Below are 9,687 nucleotides of genomic sequence, written 5' to 3'. Positions count from 1 at the left end.
CACTTGGGCAGATTATCAGTAGATACCTCTACAGGTGCAGAGCTGTGAAGTAGCCACACGTGTTCTCGAAATACAATTCAAAAGTGAAGCATTTCACAGTAAAGGATCAAGTACCTCCAAAAGCCCAAGAAAGAAGACAGATAAGAAGTTCTGACAACTTCAGAACAGCAAGCATTCAAGACAGACAAATTACAAGTTTTCAAGATATTACTGGATCACACTATTAAGTTTTTAAAACATTAAATTTACTAACATAAATAGTGTTTGTAACAAAAGGCACAGTTTTTTCTTCTTAGCTATAAACAATGGAAAATATTTACAATTTGCACAGTTGGTCTTTTCAGGATTATTTTTCCTTTTTTTGTTTGTTAAAAAGGTCATTTTTCCCTCCCTTTTCCTCAATACCTTTATTAAAACTTCCAAAACTGGATTCCTTCTAAAACTGAATTTCTTCTCCCCTCCCAAAAAGGGGTCCATTCTACAAACAGCAGATTAAAGTCCATTAACAACAATAATTTACCAGTGGAAATTATTTTGCTCTGTCTTTCTCAGATGATAACAGTGTTACTAACTTCTTCATACTGGATAACAAAATAAGGGTAACTCTGGTCATCGTTAAAAATGACAAAAATCTGTGGTTCAAAGTAGTTGTCCACACAGGAATCGTACAGATCACTGGTGATGCTGGCAGGGTTCACAGGTGGAGGTCTTCTCATGGTGTGGTTCCCTACTGTGTATTTTCCGGTCAGTACTTTTGCCAAAAACATGTAGTGGATCCCTTTGGGTGAACGCTTGGAGAAATTATGGGAGTAACTGGCTTTCCGAGCAAAGTAGCTGCCTTGCCCGAACATGGTGGCGTGTTTCCCACATACCCGAGGGTCGAAGTTGTGCTTGCAGATACCATCTACCACGTCTTGGGAGGTCCCATGGAACAAATGTCTTTCATTCATAATCTTGTCTAACCCAGTCATTTTTTTAGACATGTATTCTTTTTTCCTGGAAATGAAATACAGACACATATATAGGTATATCTTTTCAAATTCCTAAATGTTAAAGTCTGCCTAATGGAACTTAAAAAGAGCAAGACATTTTGTAGACCCTGGAGCTTTGAGTGGTATGTCTTTGCCTGAAATCATCTCCAAAGCTGTCCTCGATTCATATCTGGAGGACTGGGTGACTTGCTTTCCCCATTGCTTATCTAGTGCTCTTAGCTATCCTTAACCATTATTCCTATTGCCAATGCTTACGTATCCTGCTTCCTTTGGGCCTGTTTTGATTTGTTGCCAAATAGTATTGCTTGATCTTTGCATACACAGAATGTGAAAAACCAAAGGAATTGGTTGATTCCACTAGTTTTCTCTGTTGAATGACATCTGCCAACAAGACTAATCACAGTCTTGCAACAAGAATGATTACTACTGGCCTGTACTTGCCATGCCTAAGCTGTTTCCTGAGCTTCTCTTTCTATATCCCATTCTGTCATCACCTGAGTTAGATAAAATTAAGGCTGTTAAATTTCAAAGCACCATGATTTCTTTTTCAGGAGGGACCAAAGCAGTCATACTGCACATGGTTGAGAGGTCTAGCACCACTGCACAGTTCTCCTAGATCCCTAATATAGCGCAACTCTTTAGGGAAGCAAAATGACACCAAACATGGCAGCCTTGGGTTAAAAGGGAAGTGTAGACTTACTTAATGGGTAAGTATACATAAGTCTTTACATGCTTTGCAGCCTCTGTGAATACTATTCAGTTTAAAGGGGGAAATACTACTTTCACATTAGTAAAGCTAAAGATGGTGTACAGGTAGTTGTCCCTTAATGACCAAATGTTTTACGACCATTTGAAGTTATGATGGCCATGGAATGAATGCTTTAGGGCCCAAAAAGGACTTTAGCTGTCATAAATGATCAGGCTGCTCCTCTACATTCAAGTGATTGCATGTCAGGCAGGTCAGTTTACAATCGGCCTTGGCCTTCTGTGGTCATGTGATTGTGAAGCATGATTTTTTTTTGTTTGCTGGCTTCTGCAAAAAAAAAAAAAAGGCCTATTCATTGGAAGGGGTTTACTTAACATCAATTTACTTAATGATTGCTGCAAAAAGGGCAGAAAATTACTTCTGGTCATGTGGGTGCTTGACGTATGACAACAACTGTAATTCCAAGCTAAATTACAGTCATAAGTTGAAGACTACTTGTAGACCTGCCTTACTTGTAGGCTGGGAATGAGAGGGAGGCAACTCCATTGCGACGTGGCAGAAAGAAAAACAATGCCAGGTCATGTTTGTATCAGGCTTAAATGAAACAGGGAAAGGTTCTAGCAATACAGAACCTAATTATAAGATGCCAGAATAGTAGCATTGCAAAACTCGTCTCCTGGGTCTACCACCTGCCTTTCTTCTTAAGGACAAAATAGTCAAATATGATTTAGAAAACAATTATAAGTTGCTAATCTGTAACATTTCAGAGAGAAAGCTGGGAACTAGAATATTTGGTTCTACCATAACATTAATTAACTTTAGTGGGTTGTTTTTTTTTTAATAGAAAACGCTAGCTTTCCCCCATCCCAGATGGTACTTTTACTATCAGCATACAGTACAATATATAGAGGTGATGTTCCAGGGGGAAAAAAGCAAATAAAATTTGATTTTGTAGCTCTATTTGTAGGATATATCACTGGCATTTCTGCTCTTCTCAGTTTTGGGTTAGAAGCTAAAACATGGTGCCAACTTAACAAAACGAGAGAAGCCAGGAAGCTCTATTCAAATTCAATCAGGCCAAACAAAACAGCTGTTCATCATGAAGGCTGGTGCTTCAACAAAAGGCCTCTTTCATAGGTTGAAAAAGAGATGCCGGTTTTAGTTCAGAGGGTAGCTTTCAGCAAAGCAGGAACCACTTTTTCTGTCTAGGCGGCACTCCTTCTGAATGATTTGCACACAACAATGGTCATTCCTCAAATTTCCCTTCAGGCAGTTTCTGCCTGCAATTTTTTCCACTCCAATGTAGCTGAAGTCCTTGTTTGTGTTTCTAAGGACAAACTCTTCATAGACATCTAGGCCAATATATAAGGTGGTGCAGCAACTACCCAATTTAAGAAGCAAGGTTTCTTTAATTATTTAATTTATATGCCGCTTTTGTTATTTTTACAAATAACTCAAGGCAGCGAACACATCCAACAAACTTTTCTCCTCCTAGTTTCCTCCCAAGCAACAATCCTTATCAGCTGGGATGAGTGTTTGTGATTGATCGAAGGCCACCCAGCAAGCTTTCATGGGTAAGGCAGGGCTAAAACTCAGACTTCCACTTTCTAGCCTGGTACTTTAACCACTAGACTAGACCATACTGGCTCTTTTGTTGAAGGCATTGGCAGTAAAAAAAAAAAATCATTTTCAAGAGATGTCACTATTATTGTCCCACCTGTCCCAAAACCGTGAAATAATGAAGTTAAACAGGAGATTATTTATCTGATCTTAACTTACCTCTTGTACTTCTCCCACAAAAACTGGTTTTGAACTCGCAGTATTTTCAAGATTTTATATTTGGTCTCAGGCACAGTCTTATGAAAGAGATTATAAATGGTTCTGTAGCTTTTGTCTTCCTTTGAAACAGGCACTTGGATAAAGTCCTGAGCCGGGTCCATGCTAATCCATGTTTCTGGATAGAAACTGGGAGAGGTAACAGCACTTGGGGATAAAACTTGTGATGGGATAGATTCTGTCATTGGCACTGCCAGGTTGCCACTAAGTGTCCTGGAGAAATTTGGAGAGAAATGAAAGAAAAGGAATCAATAGGGTATCTGTAAGTCAACCAACCCTACTGCAAACCTACACATTTGATTTCTTTCTCTTAATCTATTATTTTCAGTCCATTTCTCTAATCCAGTGTTTCTTAAAACCGTGGTTCCAGAACTCCTGGGAGTCCTCCAAGACCCTTTCAGGGGTCTGCAAAATAAAAACAATTTGCCAGATATTGAAGATAGCTGCAAAAATTTAAAACACATCACTCTTTTCATTATTTATTTTTATTTGTCAAAAAAATAGAGGGACTTTTCATGAAAAATGTTTTATTTATGCTAATATCTAATGGGTTGTTATTTTTACATGATCTTATAAATGAATATTCAATAAATACATCAATTTTAATTTTAATACTATTAAATACTATTTATTACAATATTAATTTTTAATACCACCAATAATATTGATAAATATAACCCATACAAAAAACTGTTTGGGGTTCCTCCATAATTTTTAAAAGTGAGAAGGGTGCTAAGAGAAAAAGAAATGATGCTCTAACCCAGTGGTGGCAAACCTATGGCACGGGTGCCAGAGGCGGCACTCAGAGCCCTCTCTGTGGGCACACGCGCCATCGCCCCAGTCCTAGGCCTTCAGCTGGGTTTTATAAAACCTTTTCGCTTTAGGCCTCTGCTGCTGTGTGCAAAAAAAAAAAAAAAAAAAAAAGATTCAATCAATCAATCAATTTCAACTTCTTGAGGGGGAAAAAAAGATCTTGCAAAGTTGGAATTGATTGGTTGAACTTTTTAGTCCCACCCAGTCTGCCGTTACCACCACAGCCACACCCACCCAATGGGCCACACCCACCCAATGGGCCACACCCACCCAATGGGCCACACCCACCTGGCACCCGACGATGCATAAGTGGGTTTTGGGTTGCAGTTTGGGCACTCGGTCTCTAAAAGGTTCGCCATCACTGCTCTAATCTCTCACCTTGGTGCTGAACATTTTGGTCTTCTAATGTGTTAGTGATCCTTTTCTGTTATCTGAACTTTGGTAAGCATTATCTCTTCACTGAAGTTATTAATGAAAATACTTAAGACTCTTGTATCTTGAACTGAACTGCAAGGCATACCAATTTGATGAAGAACCACTGATGACTTACTCTTTAATACAGTTTTCATGTTGGCTACAAATCCAATCAATAAATATACCCTCCATCCCATTCTTGCTAAACCATGTCATGAGCACTTTGTCAGATATTTTGCTGAAGTCTAGATTTATTATCTCCACAGCCTTCCCTCAACTAAGGAAGTTCCCCAATCTGAAAATAAGATTTGTTCCCCAGAAATCCATGCTGAATTCTGCATAATTTTTACAGATCTATCTCTTATGACCTATTCTGGGATCTTCCCATATAGCAATGTCAGACTGATTGATAGTCCATATCTTCTATCCTTCCTTTTCTCATTTTGTAAGACAGGAATATATTTTCCTTTCCCAGGTTTGTGTTATTTTGAACTCTGTCCATGCTCCTTTTATAGATTTTTGACCAGACTATTGTCAAGTTACTTCTGTATCCTAGAATGTAAGTATCTCTGACCTAGAAGGAATTGTTTCATTTAAGTCAGTACATACTCTCACTTACATTTCTGTCAAGCCCAAACTGAGAGAGATTCTTTCCTCAACTAGGTTTCACTAACTATTTGGTGGAATGCATATTTCTTACATTTAGAAGGTATCTGATGAAGTACTCTTAGTTGTTATTAACATGTTTCCTACGGGTACCTTATATTTGAATTTTAGTTATCTTAACCCGATCTCTACAAATTTGGGCTACTTGCATATTGTTGCCTTTGGTGACCTATTTTTCTTTCAAGCTCCTTTATACCGTATATGCATAAACACCCAGGTTTTTTTTTTCCAGATATTCACTTTATAGCTACCTTATTTTCTTCCATTGTAAGTATTATTATTATTTGTCACCAACTGAATTTTTAGTTATGTTATTTTTAGGAATTCCCATTCCTACCCATCTTGAATTCCCTTTCCTCATTCCTTTTGCTGTCATATAATCCTATTAATCCTTGTTTTGATCAGTGTATGTTAAAATTTGCACCTTTAATTGCATTCTGCTTAGTGTCCCATTCTAAATGGAATTTCAATATTCCTTGGTCACTTTTGCTCAAATTTACATTCTCTATTAGCTCTTCCCCTATTGGTTAAGTCAAACAAAGAATGGCTAATCTCTCTTGTCTCCTAGACAAGAGAAAGGTCAGGAATTTCCTGGAAGTAGAGGGCTTGGCAGAGTTTGTCTCCCAGCAAATTGCTGCAGTAATTAAAACCCCCCATCACAACTAATTGATGCTTGTTGAAAGATCAGCAATTTTCTCCTTAAAAATAACCACATTTTCTCTTTGGTTGGATGATCAATGGTAGACACCAACAATGAAACTATTTTTAATCCATTTATTTTAAATCTAATGCTCTCAATAGAGCTATAAACAGTATATGTGCTGAACTACGGCAATTCCAAATACCTATTAACTAGCTCTTAGAAAGCAAATAATGCACCAGAAAGAGCTAGATCCAGATGAGGTCAACTCCATTTTTGGTCCTTTCAAAGTCAATGTGGTTCATGCTAAATATAAACAGTTTTTCAAAGGAATTTAAAGGGAACTTGAGTACAAATTTGACTGGATCCAGCCAATGGTGTTATAAGCAAAGCCATCCAAAGAATTAGGATTCGATTCCAAAATAAGTGTATGCCACACAGTAATTTTGTCAAAATATATATGGTCATGTTTCCAGAATATTTGCAGGTTGCTCACTTCTACATTGAACTGTTCAGCAGTCCAACCTGCCTCATTCCCAACAAAACAGAAAACAAACTTTAAAAACACCAGGAGAAACTGCTAAGAACTGGAAAGTGACTTGAAAATGGAAGTCCTTTTTCAGCCCATGCAGAAAAAAGAGCTCCTCAAATGTTTTTGTCTATTAAAATCAAAATTTTACAAGTTTTTAAAATCATTTGTAGCTGCATAGTTTTGCCAATTTAACAAAAGCAAATTGTGTAAAGCTAGTGCAATTCTACCCTTATTAAAAAAAAAGTTATGTTCAAGCTAGTTTGTTGCCTTTAGCTTAACTGAAAACTGTGTAGCCTGTACAATCCAATCAGATTAGTAGCTAGTCAAAGGAGAAGAATCATTTAAAGAGAGAGGATTAATAGAAATTAATAGAAAAAAGAGGGAAGAAAACAGGAGCCCAATTCAGTCCAGTGTTTCCACAACAGAAACCAATGCAATTAGTATCTACAGTTAAAAGAAAGACATCTGAGAGGGCTGCCAGGCAGAGTTGTTGGCATCTGCAGTCCAAATGTGGATGTAAGGCATGACATCATATGATCATATCAACTTATGACAGCAGTTCAGGCTGCCCCTGTTGAATTCTGCATGATTGCAGTACCTACACTCAAGCAATCACCATCTGTGACCTCCTGTTGGCTTTTCCATTAACTTTGCCTATTTGAAGCTGGCAATGCAGATAGCAAATGGCAGTTCATGCGACTGTGGGATGCTGTGGTGTCTTAATTGTGAAGTTGCAATCATGTCACTGTACGGATGCTGCAATGGCCATAACCACAAGGACTGCCCTCAAATACCCTCATTCAGTGCCATTGTAAACTTGAACACTCACTGAATGGGTAAACCTTGAATGAGGACTATCTGTGGTTTTAGAAGAACATTTAACAAAGCCACTGTCTGTTCTATGTGTCTCTTTCTATTATGTTGAGTATGCGTTTGTGCGTGCATGATGGAGGAATAGATTGTTTATTTGTTTATTGATGCTGTTTTGGTTTTAGTTGTTGGCAGCAGCTTTTAGCTGTATGTAAGCACCAGGAGGGAAGAATACGATGTTTTACAAAAAACAAAAGAATCGGCTAACACTATGACCAAGATAAAAAACGCATTAAAGCTACATAATCAATTTATATTGTATACCTGTGCCACCACCCATGGTTATTATTGAGGACCCCAAGAGATACAAGAAAGGTTGCAATGCTTACTGCAAAAATGGCATGAGAATCACACAGGAGCGGAAGAGAGGTCTCTTCTTGATTTCTCTTCGAACACACGCATTTTGCTGGAAGCCATCTTTAATGTTCAGGATGTAACGATTGTGCCATGTAACAAATCGGACCTCTGCCAACCCTCGGTAGTTGGCTTCTTCTATCAGTCGTACTACAGGCTGTTTGAAATTTAAAAAAAAATCACTTAAATCTATTTCATGTTCAACTTTTTTATTTTGTAGAATTACTCAGAGTAACCTGAGTAATACTTCCATCCTCCTTTCAAACACAGCCAAGCTTTCTTACTAATTTTAATAGAAATGGAATCATACATAATGACCTGCTCATAGGTAGGACAGACCCACTCAAATCAACAAGCCTTAAGTTAATGATAAGACATCTAGATCTAAAACCATTGAAATCAAAGCAACCCCAACCCAGGATATTTTCTCTGGATGCTGGGAATTACATTTCCCTAACAAATGAAATGCCACATGTAAATTTGAAAGAGCCTGGTTCAACTTTAGCTGAAAGTCTCACTTTCTTCATACAAGGAAGTAGATGAATAAATGAATATAATATGTATGTATGTAAATCCTTTGAGCACATTCCTTATTTCTGTAGTAAGAAAATTACTGTTCTCTGGACAGCACCTTCAAGCATTCAAGGCTCTTAAGACCAATCAAAGGGGCTGAGTTTGTACAATTCACTATGCCACAAAAAGAAGTCATGTTATAAGGCTAACTAAGCCTAGCATGAAGTACAAACGCAACCATTCGGTCTTTAACTGACCTGATTAAACATGTTGCAGAAACCCAGTTAGAGTAAGTTTCCTGACTAAGTAGTAATTTCAAAGCAAATTTCCACAACCAAACCCAGTATATTACCCCAGCGATAGGAAAATTACCTCAGAATATTCTCTCCAGCCAAAGTGATCCCTGCAGAAATATTTCCAGATTGTATAATAGTTGGAGTCAGTACTTGTGCAGACAGGTGTAGACAGTCTTCTCAACCGGTCAAACTCAGTTGTATCATAAAACGTCAGGGCACTCAGGTCTACTAAAAACTCCTGACCTCTGAAGAAGAGAAGATGCCAAAAGGTTCAGTTCCTCCATTTGTTCAGAAATGGATTGAAAGCTATATCAGCAGTACTATTTTTACAAGCGCTGCCTTCTGGGACTGAAAGCCAAAGTAAACTAGTTCTTAAATGCATAGAAATAACTAACTATAGGTTTCCCATTATTCTCTAATCCCCTAATCAACCCTCAACTCTCCATGCCCTGGAGCTTTAATTTAGCTTAGCTTCTGCTTCAAACAGATCTGCAAGAAGTATATTACTAATTAGGATGTTCCAACAGTTTCTATGTAGACATATAAATCTTCCACAAAAATCTTCAGTCCTTCCATGCTCCATTCTTCTGGTAATTTTTATTTTAATAATACACATTATCTATTCTTTCCTATCTGCCTTTCTTAATTTGATCTGGAAACTGAACAGAATATGGGCAGAAACAAGGAAAAACAAATGGAGATATTTTGTAGGACTATCAGATTGAATTGAAAACCTCTAGAGCAGGGGTAGTCAACTTTGGCATAAAAGAGTCAAGGTTGACTACCCCTGCTCTAGATGATCATCTGAATAAAGATGTAGAGTTTTTTTTTAAATCTCTTTGTTGCCCCATAAGTCTGCATTTTTGCAGGCTTGTTCTTATAATTTGAGCTATTGAGACCAAGAAATATAAACTATGCTGCGATAAATATACAACCACCAGCACCACCATCCAAAACCAAGACCAGCTAGAATTTAATATGTCTTCTTTGATTACTTGACCGGCATTGAAAGACTACCCCCTTTATCATCACCACTGCGATAAATCCCAGATGGA

The 9,687-nt window shown here is 37.7% G+C and overlaps 1 protein-coding gene across 2 annotated transcripts in view; it reads right to left on the bottom strand.

Annotated features, from left to right (window-relative positions):
- Nucleotides 1-223: 223 nt before the first annotated feature.
- Nucleotides 224-9,687, bottom strand: part of LOC120302379 (TCDD inducible poly(ADP-ribose) polymerase) — a 34,182-nt gene continuing 24,718 nt past the window's right edge. For both annotated transcript variants that reach the window (XM_039330632.1, XM_039330631.1), the window contains 4 exons: nt 8,709-8,877; nt 7,799-7,980; nt 3,478-3,747; nt 224-996 (listed from right to left, as the gene is read on the bottom strand). In XM_039330632.1, the coding sequence (XP_039186566.1) occupies nt 549-996; nt 3,478-3,747; nt 7,799-7,980; nt 8,709-8,877 (1,069 nt within the window). In that variant the 3' untranslated portion in view covers nt 224-548. The remainder of the gene's footprint in view (nt 997-3,477; nt 3,748-7,798; nt 7,981-8,708; nt 8,878-9,687) is intronic.

Source organism: Crotalus tigris, unplaced genomic scaffold (assembly GCF_016545835.1).
Source record: "Crotalus tigris isolate CLP2741 ecotype Arizona unplaced genomic scaffold, ASM1654583v1 scf7180000024430.1745191, whole genome shotgun sequence".
In the NCBI taxonomy this organism is placed as follows: Eukaryota; Metazoa; Chordata; class Lepidosauria; order Squamata; family Viperidae; genus Crotalus; species Crotalus tigris.
The sequence above is the reverse complement of the archived record's forward strand: the minus strand, read 5'-3'. Positions and strand labels throughout refer to the sequence as shown.